The sequence below is a fragment of the Hemiscyllium ocellatum genome, chromosome 9, assembly GCF_020745735.1.
Source record: "Hemiscyllium ocellatum isolate sHemOce1 chromosome 9, sHemOce1.pat.X.cur, whole genome shotgun sequence".
NCBI classification, from domain to species: domain Eukaryota; kingdom Metazoa; phylum Chordata; class Chondrichthyes; order Orectolobiformes; family Hemiscylliidae; genus Hemiscyllium; species Hemiscyllium ocellatum.
Window position 1 is genome coordinate 95,470,513 of NC_083409.1, and position 17,485 is coordinate 95,487,997.

Sequence of the window (17,485 nt, forward strand, 5' to 3'; positions counted from 1 at the left end):
GTATGCTGTCCCTTTATGATTTACTTAAATCTTTTCTACCATGGATTATAGAACAAAATAAATACTTTTATCAAACACTTCTTAAAGTTTTATCGAGAACTATATTGGGATTTTCAGGCATCTCTTTTTCATTCTCATTGTTATATTTACGTTCGGTGATGGAGTCATTTAATAACATTATCTTTATTTGTGTGGATATGGGCTATTTGGACTTGCACAAAAGCAGAATTGGAATAATTCATTGATATCCTCAGTGATTAATGATCATCTATTAAACTTAAGCCTAGAACAAACGGAAAGAATTAATTTTCAATCAGTACAGATATAGGTTAGCAACAAAACCTTTTTCTCAAAATAATTGACAAGCGTCTACATCGAAGCAAAGATCATCTTAAACATACTTTACACAAACTGGAGAGGTCCTGTGTATGCACAAGGCGTGAAGAGTTTAACTAATTATCACCCTTCTTACTGCATCGTGGAGCTCAAATTTAATTTTAACAACTCATTTATTACATTCTTTTCCCATGTTGCAGCAATAAACGAGAAATTCCACATTTAATTTGCAAGGATTTCATTAGCTCTGTGATTTTTAAAAGTTTCCTGGCTCCTAGTGAGCTGTGTCTTTATTGACAGGTTGAAAGGATAGCAGACCAGGCAGCATCCAAAGAGCAGGAGAATCGACGTTTCGGGCATAAGCCCTTCTTCAGGAAACGTCGATGCCCGAAACATCGATTCTCCTGCTCCTCGGATGCTGCCTGGCCTGCTGTGTTTTTTCAGCACCACATTTTTCAACTCTGGTCTCCAGCATCTGCAGTCCTCACTTTCTCCAGGTTTAAAGGATAGACCAGATCTAAAAGTTGAAGTTCTAAATTGGAGAAAGGCCAATTTTGACAGTATTAGGCAAGAAGTTTCGAAAGCTGATTGGGGTCAGATGTTCGCAGGTAAAGGTACGGCTGGAAAATGGGAAACCTTCAGAAATTAGATAAGGAGAATCCAGAGAAAGTATATTCCCATTAGGATGAAAGGAAAGACTGGTAGGTACAGGGAATGCTGGATGACTAAAGATATTGAGGGTTTGGTTAAGAGAAAGAAGGAAGCATATGTAAGGTATAGACAGGATAGATCAAGTGAATCCTTAGAAGAGTATAAAGGCAGGAGGAGTATACTTAAGAGAGAAATCAGGAGAGCAGAAAGGGGACATGAGATAGCTTTGGCAAATAGGGTTAAGGAGAATCCAAAGGGTTTTTACAAATACATTAAGGACAAAACGGTAACTCGGGAGAGAATAGGGCCCCTCAAAGATCAACAAAGTGGCCTTTGTGTGGAGCCGCAGAAAATGGGGGGGGGTTGGTGGTGGTTCTAAACGAGTATTTTGCATCAGTACTTACTGTGGAAAAGGATATAGAAGATATAGACTGTAGGGAAATAGATGGTGACACCTTGCAAAATGTCCATAGAGGAGGAAGTGATGCATTCTTGAAACAAGTAAAGGTGGATAAATCCCCAGGACCTGATCAGGTGTACCCGAGAACTCTGTGGGAAGCTAGAGAAGTGATTGCTGGATCTCTTGCCGAGATATTCGTATAATCGATAGTCACAGGTGAGGTGCCAGAAGACTGGAGGTTGGCTAACCTGGTGCCACTGTTTAAGAAGGGCAGTAAAAACAAGCCAGGGAATTATAGACCAGTGAATCTGATGTCAGTGGTGGGCAAGTTGTTGGAGGGAATCCTGAGGGACAGGATGTACATGTATTTGGAAAGGCAGTGGCTGATTCGGGATAGTCAACATGGCTTTGTGCGTGGGAAATCATGTCTCACAAACTTGATTGAGTTTTTGGAAGAAGTAACAAAGAAGATTGATGAGGGCAGAGCAGTAGATGTGATCTATATGGACGTCAGTAAGACGTTCGACAAGGTTCCCCCTTGGAGACTGATTAGCAAGGTTAGATCTCATGGAATACTGGGAGAACTAGCCATTTGGATACAGAACTAGCTCAAAGGCAGAAGACAGAGGGTGGTGGTGGAGGGTTGTTTGTCAGAATGGAGGCCTGTGACCAGTGGAGTGCCACAAGGATCAGTGCTGGGTCCTCTACTTTTTGTCATTTACATAAATGATATGGATGAGAGCATAAGAGGTACAGTTAGTAAGTTTGCAAATGACAACAAAATTGGAGGTGCAGTGGACAGTGAAGAGGGTTACCTCAGATTACAACAGGATCTTGACCAGATGGGCCAATGGGCTGAGAGGTGGCAGATGGAGTTTAATTTAGATAAATACGAGGTGCTGCATGGTGGGAAAACAAATCTGAGCAGGACTTATACACTTAACGGTAAGGTCCGAGGTAGTGTTGCTGAACAAAGAGACATTGGAGTGCAGGTTCATAGTTCCTTGAAAGTACAGTTGCAGGTAAATAGGATAGTGAAGAAGGCATTTGGTATGCTTTCCTTTATTGGTCAGAATATTGAGTACAGGAGTAGGAGGTCATGTTGCAGCTGTACAGGACATTGGTTAGGCCACTGTTGGAATATTGTATGCAATTCTGGTCTCCTTCCTATCGGAAAGATGTTGTGAAACTTGAAAGAGTTCAGAAAAGATTTACAAGGATATTGCCAGGGTTGGAGGATTTGAGCTACAGGGAGAGGCTGAACAGGCTGAGGCTGTTTTCCCTGGAGCGTCAGAGGCTGAGGGGTTTACAAAATTATGAGGGGCATGGATAGAGTAAATAGACAAAGTCTTTTCCCTGGGGTCGGGGAGACCAGAACTAAAGGGCATAGGTTTAGGGTGAGAGGGGAAAGGTATAAAAGAGACCTAAAGGGTAATGTTTTCATGCAGAGGGTGGTACATGTATGGAATGAGCTGCCAGAGTAAGTTGTGGAAGTTGGTACAATTGCAACATTTAAGAGGCATTTGGATGGGTATATGAATAGGAAGGGTTTGGAGGGAAATGGGCTGGGTGCTGGTAGGTGAGGCTAGATTGGGTTGGGATATCTGGTTGGCATGGACAGGTTGGACCGAAGGGTCTGTTTCCATGCTGTACATCTCTATGACTCTATAAAACTATTTTCTCTCCTTTGCAGCCTCCCTCTTCATCCCCATTTGAAGCAACCCTCTCCTCTGACTCCCCTCTTTCAGCCTCCTTTCTTATACCTCTCCTTCAGCCCTCGCCTTCATTCCATCATCCTGGGAGCTTCCTTCTCCCCCCCAGCAGATGGCTGTGTGCTCACAGGTGCACATCAATGCTCACTATGAGCCTCTCAGTAAAAAACCGAGTGAACTAGCCAGTGACTCAACAACTGCTCCTCATAGAATCACAGGAAGAGTTATGGGCCAGAGGGAAACTCTTCAGCCCAATGTGCCTGCACCTTCTCTATCACCAAGTTCAGCTTATAATCTATTGCAAGTCTCCTGCCTTTTCTCCAAATAACTGCACACCATGACTATACAAAAGACATCCAGTGCCCTCAGTTGAACCTACTTCCATCACATTCCTGGACAGTACATGCCATATCCTGAACACTGGCTGTATGAGAAAGGTTTTCTCACATCATCTTGCTTTGTCACTTTAAATCTATGCCCTATCATTTTTCTTTCTTTGATGAGCAGGCACAGCTCATCTGTGCAACCCAACCCACTTATGACTTTGAAAACCTCAACCAGATCTCTTCTTAGCCTTCTCCTGTCCAGGCCCAACAGTCCAAATTCTTCAATCTGTCTTCATAAATGAGGTTTCTCAAACATGGAATCATTCCAGTAGATCACTTCTGCGCTTGTACCAATGTGTTCACATCTTTCCTATAATGTGCTCCCACAATTGTACCTATTGTTCCAGCTGAGGGTACTGTCACTTCTATTTAAGGGGGTGGCTTTTCTTTGATTGGTCACCCAAACATTTAATTTGTTGGAGTGTCCTAGGGCTTTCAGGAATGTATTTTAAGTGCTTCTTTGAGGTTATGGAAACTGAATGATGTAAGTTCTGGGGGTTTTAAAGCAGTGCAGGGGAAGTCTTGTGACACAATGGGTAAAGTCCTGGCCTTAGGCCAGAATCTTGGTCTAAATCAAGTACTATTCCAGAAATGTATGGCAAAGGAAGGTGCAGTCTTAATCAACAAGACAGATAGATTATTGACTTACAAGTCCTTCCAACATATGCCAATGGAGGCAGTAAAAGTGGGAGAGATTCCTGATCAGCCCTTCATTGACACTATCTGTGACTTCAGGCTACAGCACACTTATAAAAATGTGGCACAGCACCCTGGACTCCCTGAGTGAATGGTAATGCACCAGCACCAAAGCATTGGAGAAAATTGGAATCCTTGAGCATTACAAATGCACACGTGACAACTGCCCAAGGTCCTTCATCAGTAGATTCAGAAAGAAAATGAACGTTGAGCTGAGGAAGGAAAGATTGAGAGAGGCAATTTTTAAGAACACTCTTACAGGAGTTTGGGGAAGTGAGCAGCAGTTGTGATTAGGTTAGAAATCCCACAGCTTGAGGGAGTTGAAGACGCATTCGCCACTGATTGGGTGATAAAACTTAAGGATGCATGAAAGACTTGAGCTGAACAAAGTGGACAGTTGTCAGTTGGAGGAGGTTATAGAAATAAGGAGAGAATAGGCCATGATGGGGGGGGGTGGATTTAATCACAATGACTAAAAATATTTACATTGGAGGTATAGGAGAAGCAGGAGACTACAGGTTAGCAAAGGTAGGAGTCATGACGAGGGCAAAATGGTGCAGGGTTACATCTGAAAGCTAATGGAGTACCATTGGTCTATACCTGTAGGATAAACAGGTTTCAATTCTGGTACAATGCAAAGTTTGTTGTCATCTGTTGTTTTTACAATCAGTCCCTTAGTACATGATTTAATTTTAACTGTTATTGTTTTCAATAGCTGTGTTACTTCCCTAACTTGACAGCAAACATTCTGCTGATAAGTTAGTATAATCAACATTTATGTCTTCAGTTTAACAAATAATTGTAGATATTGTCTTATAATTTGTTTAATAACCAATGCATCCAGCATTGATGGAATCTTCAAACAACACGATTCATCTAACAATTACACACTGGTGACTCATCTTTCAGCTGTCAGCTACACGTGACATTAATCTGGGTCCAATCAACAACTTAATCAGCCATTGCAGCAGCACCAATGCTGAATCTCTTCCTGCTTGTTACAGGCCAACAATCCTCAGCAACTTACCTGCCATTGAAGAGGATGACGATGTAGCTAAGGAACGTGAAAGAATTCAGGGTACGGGCAAACATGACATTCTGAAATTAAAGGAACTGACTAAAGTGAGTGGAACCTAGAAGGCCTATTATTGTGGATTTCTGTAAGGTAGGTTAACAGATTGAACTAATGCGGAATTTTGTTCCTCCAGTACTACTCAGGGAGAAACAGGCCAGCTGTGGATAGAATCAGTGTTGGTGTGCGACCAGGAGAGGTATGTTCATTCTTTAAAGATACACATTAGCAACCAAAGATTTTCATCGGCTTTCTCAGTTGACTTGGTTCATTAAATAGGATAACAAAACGTAAACGTGTATTTTTCTTCTGTACTTTAGTGCTTTGGGCTGTTGGGTGTCAATGGTGCTGGAAAGACGACTACCTTCAAAATGCTGACAGGTGATATCGACCCGACCTCAGGTGAAGCTTCAGTAGCAGGCTACAGGTATACTGCAGCGTTAGCTAAACCACACACTCACTGGCACCATTATAAAGTCAATTTTGATATTTCTTTGACAAGTTTCAGCCAAGAAAGATCACCCTTCTTTTGAATCTTTGCTAAAAGTGCAACAATGTCCCACTGTTGATGATGCAACTTCGTCTTAAAACTCAGTTGTTTGGTTTTCTGAATCTTCCCAGCATTCTCACCCATATCGACGATGTCCACCAGAACATGGGATACTGCCCTCAGTTTGACGCTATCGATGACTTGCTCACAGGTCGTGAACACCTTTTATTGTACGCAAGGCTACGCGGTGTTCCAGAGGACGAGATTGAGCAGGTAAATCAACCCATGAGTACCTTTTGTGATTTGTGTCACACCTGGAATTGAAAGCAGCACATCAAGAGAAGAGGGGGTTTCCGATAATGTTTCATTGAATTCAAAAATCCTCAAAGACTGAGTACTGAGGATAACGATCTCAGATAAATGTTCCATATTGTGCCGAAGAGATTGCCAGGCAGGAACAATATAGAGTACAGAAATAGGTCAGGAAGGGCTCATGCCCGATACATCGATTCTCCTGCTCCTTGGATGCTGCCTGACCTGCTGCGCTTTTCCAGCAACACATTTTCAGCTCTGATCTCCAGCATCTGTAGTCCTCACTTTCTCCTAGAGCTCAGAAATAGTCAAGAACTTTGTCACATGACACAAGTATAATTAGTTGACTGCCTATGTAGTATACATTAGTTTATACAGAAAACTTCTTTAAAGAATGTCTTTACCATAGTGAAGCACACAAAGATGTTTTTGCTGGAACAATATCTAACAAAACCTGATACTGGCGCCAGAATGGGGGTTGTTCAGACAGATAACCAAAACCTAGTCAAAGAGGCACATTTTAAGGAGAGTTACAAGAGAGAGGTAAAGAAGCAGAGACATTTAGACAGAGGGTATTCCAGAGTTCAGGGACTAGGCAGCTGAAGATAAGACCACCAGTGGGAGAGTGATTAAAATTGAGGGCAGTATTTGAGGAGTGCAGATATTTCTTTCAGTTGTGGGGCTGCAGGAGGTCACAGGGACGAGGACATACAACACGATGAAGAGATTTGAAGTGCTGGATCAAGTTTTGAATGAAGTAATACAAAATAAATGAAAGCAGTACTTTATGCTGCTTAAGTGATTTTGACAAAATTCAGTAGTTTCACATTAAAGTCATTGTGAAGAACAACAAAATTCTTTCAACTCTACTGCTGCTACCGAGTATGGTGTGATCTGAACAAATACAGCTCAAAATAAATGCAAAGCAAATCTTAGATTTCAGTCCTGGCATTGATTCTAAACTGTTAAAGTGCAAGGAATTTTATCCAGAAATTAATTATATTCACACTAAGGACCTATTTTTACCATTTCACACTTATATTTACATCCAATTTACATCTCTGGTTCTCTCTCACTCCTATCAGTAACCTCTTTACCTTTAGCATTGAGCCTCCACGCTATCTGTTCCCCTTGCTTCTTCTCTACCTCTATCAAAAGTATAAAAAATATCATTTTCCAATCCCTTTCAGCTCTGAAAAGCAGCCCTACCAGATTCAAAATATTAATTCTGTTTCTCTCTCCAAAGATCCTGCTTTACCTATTGAGTTTCTCCAACAGTTTTTGTGTTTTTTTACAGAATTCCAGCATCTGCAGAATTTTATTTTTTCTAAATTTACGATGTTCAAAGTTCTTCTTTAGAACCTTAAATTGAAAATTACTTTAGGTTTGAAGGCTGCAGAAATTATTTCATATAATGTAGTTACAGAATATTCAACGTATCATTTGCAACATCACTTCATGCCTGCATGCTCTCCCTCTCCCTTTCACTCCCTCAATCAGGCGTCATAGAGTCATACAGTGTGGAAACAGACCCTTTGGCGTAACCTGTCCATGCCAACCAGGTTTTTAAACTGTACTAGTCCCATTTGCCTACAATTGGCCCACATCCCACTAAACCTTTCCTATCCATATACCTGCCATTTATCTTTTAAATGTTGTTATTGTACTTCCTCTGACAGATCATTCCATATATGCACCGCCCTCTGTGTGGTAAAAGTTGTCCGTCAGGTCCCTTTCCCCAACCCTGAGGAGGAGACCTTGGCTATTCACCTCATTATACCCCTCATGATTTTTTATAAACCTCTATAAGGTCACCCCTCAGCTTTCTTGAAAGTGCCTTGACAGGTAGACAGTGTGGTGAAGAGGACATTTGGTACCCTTGCCTTTACCAATCAGAGCATTGAGTATAGGAGTTGGGACATCATACTACAGATGTACGAAACATTGGTAAGGCCACATTTGGAGTCTCAATGCCTCATTTATTGCAAGGAACCAAGTATATGCAAGTTCCCTAAATTCTTAAACCACCTTGTTTCTGGTATAATCTTTAAACAAAGGATGTATCAAAGTAACTGCAGCAAGCCAAACATTTTGTAAAATGTATTGCTAAGTGTGCATTTTTGAGAAGCACATAAAAGAGGGTTTTACAGCTGTAATTCTTTACATACTTTCATAGCTTTTTCCATTTATTCAGCATTGGAGAGTTAGTGGAGATCAGTCTCTCAGGCGTTGTTCTAACACCACTGCCAAAACAAATAAGGAGTTGACGTATCAACATCACTATTTAAGTGGTAAAAGGTCCCAAGCTGTTTTAGTGAAATTACTTTCACCACAATGGAAACTCACTTGTCTCGAGCAGATTAAAACTAAATGTTTGAAAACTGCAGATGATCGAAATCTGAAATGAAAATAAAAACAAAAACTAAAGAACTGAGGATGCTGGAAGTCTGAAACACAAACAGTAAGTGTTGGAATAACTCAGCAGGTCTGCTGGCCTCTGTAGAGAGAGAAGCAGGATTAAGCACTGGTTAAGCACTGAAGAAGCAGTGGTTAAGACTGCTGCCTCACAGCGCCAGAGACCCGGGTTCAATTTCTGACTCAGGCGACTGACTGTGTGGAATTTGCACATTCTCCCCGTGTCTGCGTGGGTTTCCTCCGGGTGCTCCGGTTTCCTCCCACAGTCCAAAGATGTGCGGGCCAGGTGAATTGGCCATGCTAAATTGCCCTAGGGTTAGATAAGGGGTAAATATAGGGGTATGGGTGGGTTGCGCTTCGGCAGGTCAGTGTGGACTTGTTGGGCCGAAGGGCCTGTTTCCACACTGTAACTAATCTAATCTAATCTAATCTAATGTTTTGAATCCGATGACCTTTCGTTAGAAAGAGCCTGTCAAAGGGCTACTGGACTCAGAACATTAACTCTGCTTCTCCCTTTACAGATGCTGCCAGACCAACACCGGAAATACTCAGCTGGTTAAGCAGCATCTGTACAGAGGGAAAGAGAACTGGTTAACATTTGAATCTGTGACCTTGCGTCGGAACTGGGAAAAGTTAGCAATGTAATTGAGGAAGAGGTGAGTGGGACAAGAAGAAAAGGAAAATTCATGAATGGGTAGAAATGGGGCCTATTCAATGGCAGAAGATGTAACCATCCAGAGCAAAACAGAAAGGAGCAGGGAAAGATGTGTTGTGAGCAGGTGTGCTCCTGACTGAAAGCAAAACTCAGAAAAACTGAACCACTTAAGCAAATAGTATGGGCACCAATATGATACTCTGAAATTGTTGAACTCTGTTAAGTCTAAACAGCAATAAAATTGAAGAGTGAGGTGCTGTTCCTCTACTTGTATCACTAATTACTACAGTAAGCTGAGGACAGAGATGGCTGTGTATATAGAGAACTAAAGTGAAACCAGAAAGTCCAGGTCATGCGAGCAGTCTGAAAGGAGGCATTCTGTAAAGTGGTCACCCAATCTGCATTTGCTCATCCCAATGTAGGGGAGACAAACGAATGTACTTGACTAGATTGAAAGGAAGTACAGATAGTTCACGGCTTCACCTGGAAGAAGGGTTTGGGGCCTTGGACATTGAGGGAAGACCCAGCTGCCCAGATCACAAACAGAACGTGTTCTTTCCACTGCAAAATATTCAAGTCTGAGAGTCAATGGGTGTTCCCCAGAAGTGAGCAGCTGACAGAACCACTGGTATTTTGGTGCTAAATTTCTGTCAATTCCCACTTGCAGGTTGCCAACTGGGGAATTGAAAAGCTGGATCTTGCAGAGTATGCTAATCAGATGGCTGGCACATACAGCGGAGGGAACAAGCGCAAACTCTCCACTGCCATCGCCCTCATTGGCTGCCCTCCAGTTGTCTTGCTGGTAAGTTATCTTGTCGTTTTGACTCCCAACCCAGCAGCTTTTCTGAACTGTGTCATGAATGACACTGGGCCTGAATGCTCAGGAGGAATTCCTAGCTATTGCACGATGTCAGTATGCCTATGTCAAAGAAATGGAATCGCACCACGCCAGTTCAGTATCTGACATGAGGGGATTTAGGAGAAACTGACTTCCACCAGCAAGAACCAGAGGACACTGATTTCAGATGATTAGCAAAGGAACGCGAAGGGAAAGGAAGAGAATTTTTATTCAGTGTCTTGTTGTGATCTGGGATATGCTGTCTGATAAAGTGATGATACCAGATTCATTTTGAGTTTTGAAAAGAAAACTACATACTTGACCTCTATTCTGGTCAATAGGCTTGCACATATTTGGAAATTAGAAATCATTTCAACAATATCCTTTAAAATTCTGGGCCACCACATTGATGGCTGAGTCCTTACTCGACATTTAATGAAGCCCAAGTGACCTTGAACTTTACTAAAGCATTTGTCAAGGTCCCTCATGGTAGGTTGGTCCAGATGATTAAGTCACATAGGATTCACGATGAATTGGTAAGTTGGATACAAAGTTGACTAGGCCATAGAGGGTGGAGGGGTGAATGGAGGTCTGTGATCAGTAGTGTTCCACAAGGATCAGTACTGGAACATCTGATGTTTGTAATTCAAACGATTTGGATGAAAATGTCAGTCATCTGACTAATAAGCTTGCAGGCCAGGAGTTGTGGATAGTGAGGAAGGTTGTCAAAGGATGCAGAGCTGAAAATGTGTTGCTGGAAAAGCGCAGCAGGTCAGGCAGCATCCAAGGAACAGGAGATTCGACGTTTCGGGCATAAGCCCTTCTTCAGGAAAAAGAATCTCCTGTTCCTTGGATGCTGCCTGACCTGCTGTGCATTTCCAGCAACACATTTTCAGCTCTGATCTCCAGCATCTGCAGACCTCACTTTCTCCTGTCAAAGGATGCAGATCAGGATATAAATCTGTTAGAAAGTTAGGCAGAGAAATGGCAGATGGAGTTTAATGTCACATGTGTGAAGTGATGCATTTTGGGAGGTCAAATGCAAGAGGAAAGTATACAGTAAATGGCATGACCCTTAGGAACATTGATATACAGAGGGATCTTGGGGTATAAATCCAAAGATTCCTGAAAGTGGCAACACAAGTGAAGAAGGTGGTAAAGCATATGGCATGCTTGCCTTCATCAGTCAGAGCGCTGAGTACGAGAGTTGGCAAGTCATGTATAAAATTTTAGTCAAGCCACATTTGGAGTATTGTGTACAGTTCTGGTCACCACAATACAGGAAGGTTGAGGAAGCTTTGGGCTGGGTGCAGAACAGGTTTACCAGGATATTACGTGGATTGGAGCATATTAGCTATAAGGAGAGGTCAGACAAACTTAGATTGTTTGTGCAAGTGCGTTGGAGGCTGATGGTAACCTAATGGAAGGATAAAATTATGAGAAGCATGGATTCTTGAAGTCTTTTTCCCAGAGTGGAAATGTCAAATACCAGGGAGCATAGGTTTAAGGTGAAAGAGAATAATTTACAGGAGATGTGGGATGCAAGTTTTATACAGAAGGTGGTAGGTACCTGTAATGCTAATCAGATCATGATTGAATGATAAGCCATTAGCTGTGGCATGGTTATATTTCTAAGGCATTTAATGTGTTCTTTAGGATGAACCAACTACAGGGATGGATCCAAAATCTCGCCGGTTCCTCTGGAATTGTCTCCTCAGTGTTATCCGAGAAGGAAGAGCTGTAGTGTTGACCTCACACAGGTGAATGAACAGTCTTGCAATCTCTTTTTAAGTTTAAATGAATTCCTTGCACTGGAGATCCAGAAGTAACCATTTTCTTCTGCTGACTTTACAGTATGGAAGAATGTGAAGCACTCTGCACCAGATTGGCCATCATGGTGAATGGGCAGTTCAAGTGCCTGGGTACCATACAGCACCTCAAGTACAAGTAGGTCCAAGGTTGTTGCCAGCATTTCCCAGTTGTGCTGCTGCCTCTCAGACTTTGTGTTACAAGGATGGGCTTTAACAAGCTTTAAGTTCTTAGGGTAAACTTGCATTGAAACTGAACATAGTACAGTACATGCTCTTCGGCCCTCAATGTTGTGCCAACCTTTCATCCTACTCTAACTTTAGACTAACCTACATACCCTTCATTATACTATCTTCCATGTGCCTATCCAAAAGTCACTTAAATAACCATAATGTATCTGACTCTACTCCCACCACTGGCAGTTCATTCCACACACCCACCACTCTCTGTGTAACTGTTTCTAATTTTCCTTCAGTTTATTTTAATGGGTGAAAAATCACATGCAGTTTGTGCTTGTGAAATGGACACTGACAAACTCTCCAACTCTAACCCTAGGGAGGGAAACCCACCTATGAATTCAAACAGTTAATGTTGTTCAAATCTGTATTTACGGCAACTGTCAGAAATCAGTCTGTGCTTGGGATCCAGTTCTTGTAATTATTGTTAGAGGAGAGTGAATGGTGTTACAGTAATGCCATCACAATCTAATGGATACTTGACCTATTTCACAAGAATGCCAGATGAATACAATTGAGGAAGGTCATTCCATCCCTCCTAATTCCTCTGCATTAATTTTGAGTTGGGGAGATAAGTTTTTTATGAATTCTTAGAGCAATACTTTTCCTTTAATGAGTTGCATCTCACTCATTGATTGAATGAATATCATATTGTGGGAAAGTGCTTTCTAAACTGATTCATCTCTCGTTCATCAGGTTTGGTGACGGCTACGTAGTGACTTTGAAGATTAAAGGGACTTGGCCAGGAGCTTCACCTGACCTGAATCCAGCTGAAGAATTCTTCAAAAGCAACTTCCCTGACAGCTTGCAAGTAGAGAAACATCACAACATGATCCAGTATCAGCTGTCTTCATCATCATTATCCAAAATCTTCCAGTTACTCATCTCCAACAAAGAGCAGCTGAAGATAGATGAATACTCAGTCTCACAAACAACTTTAGACCAGGTAATGGAAAGAATACATCAAGTGCTGCACATCAAAACGTAAGGTCTTTTTGCTCTTTTGAGCTTTCATCATCAGGATTTTTCTGATTAAGCCACCCTCCTTTTAAAAAGATCCAGTGGGGAGCTTCCAATTCACTATTAACATCCAAGAATTCCTTGTGAGAGGAGGAAATACCAGCAAACTTTCAGTTCAGCTTCCATTAAACACTGCATCCTGTGTTGGAAAAGCAAGGAAAAAGTGCAAAGGGAGTTTGCCATGTTTAAGTTGACAGAGAGCAAACATAACAACTAGCAACCTACGTGCCCACAGTTAAAAGCAACTCCTGTATCCCAACAACAGGACTGTTGCATTAGTATTGATTTATGATACTCTCAGTTCTTGAACCTGACATTTGTTTGCCCTATGAAACATATGGGCAAATGGACCCTTGTGTCTGCTGTTTAGCTGCTGTCCTTTATTAGTTTCTTTAGTCTGACTTTTCATTCTCTCACATTTCAGTTATCTACAGGGGATGCCAATCTTACCTTAACACAGTAGCTCAAGCAAATTGTTCCCATAGCCAACAGCTTTCTAATCCACTAATTAGAGAATAAATGAATGCCCAATTATTTGTGCATATTAGTCAATATTCTCAATATTCATTGACTACACAATACATTCTGACTGGACAATATTTACCCTTCAATTGGTCACAAAAAACACATTTGATCTTTATCAAATCACTGCATGTGGCAGTTGGCCAGGTTGAACCTGATTGCCATGTTTCTGAAATTACAGCAATGGCTGCCTGTCAAATCTATTTCACTGGCTGAGAAGCTCAATGAGACATCATTGGTTGACAAAGGCGCTATATAAGTGCAATATGGTTATGTATTTCAGTGTTCCCTAAAGATCCATCCTTGACTTCTCTTTTCCTGTGTTCCAAAGCTGCTGCTTGCTGTCACTATCCACAGGCATAACACTACAGTGACATCCAACTGTCTCCCTCCACTATATTCCTCCATCTCTTTGCTTCCTCTAATCTCTTAAGATTATTCGCCTGATATGCAGCTCTGAATAATCCCTAATTTCTGCCAGTCAACATTAGGATGGCCAAATCTGACACCATCAGCCCCCTTACCACAAACTATAGCCTCTCGCCACCCCAAATTCCTACTTTCATCTCTTATCTACATTTTCCCTCGTGCTCCATGAGGGTCACTTTTATCTGCATTAAAGATACTCTTTGTTAATAAAAAGGTTGATTTTTCAAATAAAGATTAACCAATTGTGTTATACCTTAGACTCAAATGTTTATATGCAATTGGCTTGATGTTGTTACCAGAGTTAATGCTCAGTTTGTCTTTGTGCAGGTGTTTGTGAACTTTGCCAAACAACAGACAGCTGAGGATGACAATCTTGCTCTCCATCCACGTGCTGCTGGGGCCAGGAGGGAAGTCAAGGTATCCCCAGCTAAAATGGAACCCAGTCAACCGAATACTACCAGCACTTCCAAAACTGAGTTAAATAACGAGAAGAAATCCTGAGGAAGTGCCAACAGAAACAGCAATAAGCAGACTGTATTACATGGACTAAATCACAAATCTTCTGACTGTGACATTTCTCCTCAGGGTGGTTACAATAACACTGACCCCCGTCATGTCTGACAAGTCAATATGTAGTAACATCACTATAATTACAGCAAACTGCAACACCAACTTTCAAGACATGCAGATAATCATATCTGAGGTCATACATATGTCTAACTCTAAAGGAAAATCCGTTGTCACCGAGTGAGATAGCTATAAATTGAGCATGGCTGAGACAATCTCTCTCAGTCATAACTTAGAAAGCCTGCTGAGGAATTCATATTAATGTTGTACATTTCCCCCTAACCTGCAGCATGCACACATGTATATTTATATACACATATAGAAATTAAACCTTTATGTACTAAATCCCTGTTTCCTACATTCATTGTTATACAACATCTTCAAATGTGGGTTGCTGTATGAATTTAATACGAAAAGCAATTGGAAATCTGTAATGACAGTGCAACATTTTCTAGACTTAAATAAAGAAACAAGGGGGAAGATTTCTGCAGTGGGCTCCTTATTAAATCCTTTTCTTGGCATCCATGTACACAGATCTATACTATAGGAAGGATGTGGAGGCATTGGAACGAGTGCAGAGGAGGTTTACCAGGATGTTGCCTGGCATGGTAGGAAGATCGTATGAGGAAAGGCTGAGGCACTTGGGGCTGTTCTCATTGGAGAAAAGAAGGTTTAGGGGAGATTTGATAGAGGTGTACAAGATGATTAGGGGTTTGGATACGGTAGACACTGAAAACCTTTTTCTGTTAATGGAGTCAGCTGTTACTAGGGGACACAGCTTTAAATTAAGGGGTGGTAGGTATAGGACAGATGTTAGGGGTAGATTCTTTACTCAGCGGGTTGTGAGTTCATGGAATGCCCTGCCAGTAGCAGTGGTGAACTCTCCTTCTTTATGGTCATTTAAGCGGGCATTGGATAAGCATATGGAGGTTATTGGGATAGTGTAGGTTAGGTAGACTTTGGTCGGCGCAACATCGAGGGCCGAAGGGCCTGTACTGCACTGTATTTTTCTATGTTTTTCTATAACTAAGAAGTTAACAACGTTACTCTAGCTAAGACAGTTGAAATCTTCCCCCAGAGTTCCATTTTGATATGAATTCTTAACAGTTGTGTAAAGTTCGCTCCTGCATTGTGTGATCCCATGAGCAAAGTAAAAGCAAACACAGTGTCTCCTATACATAGTGGATAGCCTGTGCTCTGAACTTCATATTATTCTAAGATTCTGCCCATCAGTGGCCTGAGATAAATCAGCACCAGCATGAGCCTCATCATCTGTTAGAAGGTAACTTAAAATGCATTTTAGATGTTGAATGATACTTAAAATGGGGCAAAAACATTATAGATTTAAAAGAACAAAATAATTGAAGCTTTAACTCCAGTGACAGTGAATATAATCACCCGACACTATCAGCTACAGTTCATAAACCAAAGAACTCTGCTCCTGTTTCAAACCCTCCTTTCTCTCTTCGACAGGAACACACCCACATTTTTACTTCTTGAATTTTCAGTTCTCAATACAACATTTTTCACTTTGAAAAAGTTGTCAGGATGCACAAAACAATAAAAACTTGGAAATCTGAAGGAATGTTGCTCAGACTGCATGCACTCTGCTACACACTCAACCACTGAGTAGAAAACTGTTAATGATATACGTCAAAAAGTGTGGTGCTGGAAAAGCACAGCAGGTCAGGCAGCATCCGAGAAGCAGGAGAGATGACGTTTTGAGCATAAGCTCTTTATCAGACCACATTCCTGATGAAGGGCTTATGTTCAAACATCGATTCTCCTGCTCCTCAAATGCTGCCTGACTGGCTGTGCTTTTCCAGCACCACACTTTTTGACTCTGATCTCCAACATCTGCAGTCCTCACTTTCTCCCTGTTAATGATATGCCTTTGGCAAAAGAAAAAAGAACATTAAACAATAAATTGTCAGAGTTATTACATACCTGAATGTCTGAAATTGCAAAGTTGGAGCTTTTGTTTTATCGTGCCCAGACAGGAAATGTTGAAGTGATCAGAAATTTCATTACAATCGCCAAAACTGACCATTTATTATGATGACAAATATGGCTTGACTATCAGCATGTTCAAACCCCAATGAAAAATTTCTTATGCTTCAATTCATAAACACATCATGAAATGCTCACCGAATGTGCAGAGTGCACTTTTCTATTGACAGGGCTGTATGATATAAATCCACATTGTGGCTGAACTACTCCTTTCAATGGATACAACACTACTTCCAGCACTGGCAGGGAAATGGATGGGAAAATACCAGCAGATCTAATCCTTACATTAGCCATTACATGAAGGTAAATAGAATTATTTCAACAAATAGTTTACACCTGCATGTTGGATGAATTGAATCCCTACAGCGTGGAAGCAGGCCCTTCAGCCCAACAAGTCCACACCAATCTCCGAAGAGTAACCCACCCAGACCCATTTCCCTACATTTACCCTGTCTAAGGCACCTAACTTACACATCCCTGAACACTATGGTCAATTTAGCACAGGAGAAAGTGAGGACTGCAGATGCTGGAGATCAGAGCTGAAAATGTGTTGCTGGAAAAGTGCAGCAGGTCAGGCAGCATCCAAGGAACAGGAAGGCATCCTTGCAAGAGGATTCGCAGTCGGTTAAAATCTTCGAGGAGAAAGGAGAGGAAGAGAACTTCTTCAAGGAAGGCAGGGAGGAAGAGAGCTTCTTCAGCTCATTCCTGAAGAAGGGCTTATGCCCGAAACTTCGATTCTTCTGTTCCTTGGATGCTGCCTGACCTGCTGCGCTTTTCCAGCAACACATTTTCAGCTCAATTTAGCACAACCAATTCACCCAACCTACAAATCTTTTGACTGTGGAAGGAAACCAGAGCAAACCCATACAGACAAGGGGAAACTGTGCAAACTCCATACAGACAGACAGTCACCTGAGACTGGAATCAAA

General features: G+C 41.6%; 1 protein-coding gene across 1 annotated transcript in view; it reads left to right on the top strand.

The window, feature by feature from the left end:
* Positions 1 to 14,892, top strand: part of abca4b (ATP-binding cassette, sub-family A (ABC1), member 4b) — a 125,706-nt gene extending 110,814 nt beyond the window's left edge. Inside the window, exons 40-48 of the mRNA XM_060829599.1 lie at positions 5,186 to 5,303; positions 5,390 to 5,452; positions 5,574 to 5,680; positions 5,875 to 6,016; positions 9,793 to 9,927; positions 11,620 to 11,723; positions 11,818 to 11,910; positions 12,705 to 12,954; positions 14,307 to 14,892. Of these exons, the coding sequence (XP_060685582.1) occupies positions 5,186 to 5,303; positions 5,390 to 5,452; positions 5,574 to 5,680; positions 5,875 to 6,016; positions 9,793 to 9,927; positions 11,620 to 11,723; positions 11,818 to 11,910; positions 12,705 to 12,954; positions 14,307 to 14,480 (1,186 nt within the window). The 3' untranslated portion in view covers positions 14,481 to 14,892. The remainder of the gene's footprint in view (positions 1 to 5,185; positions 5,304 to 5,389; positions 5,453 to 5,573; positions 5,681 to 5,874; positions 6,017 to 9,792; positions 9,928 to 11,619; positions 11,724 to 11,817; positions 11,911 to 12,704; positions 12,955 to 14,306) is intronic.
* The last annotated feature ends 2,593 nt before the right edge of the window (positions 14,893 to 17,485 follow it).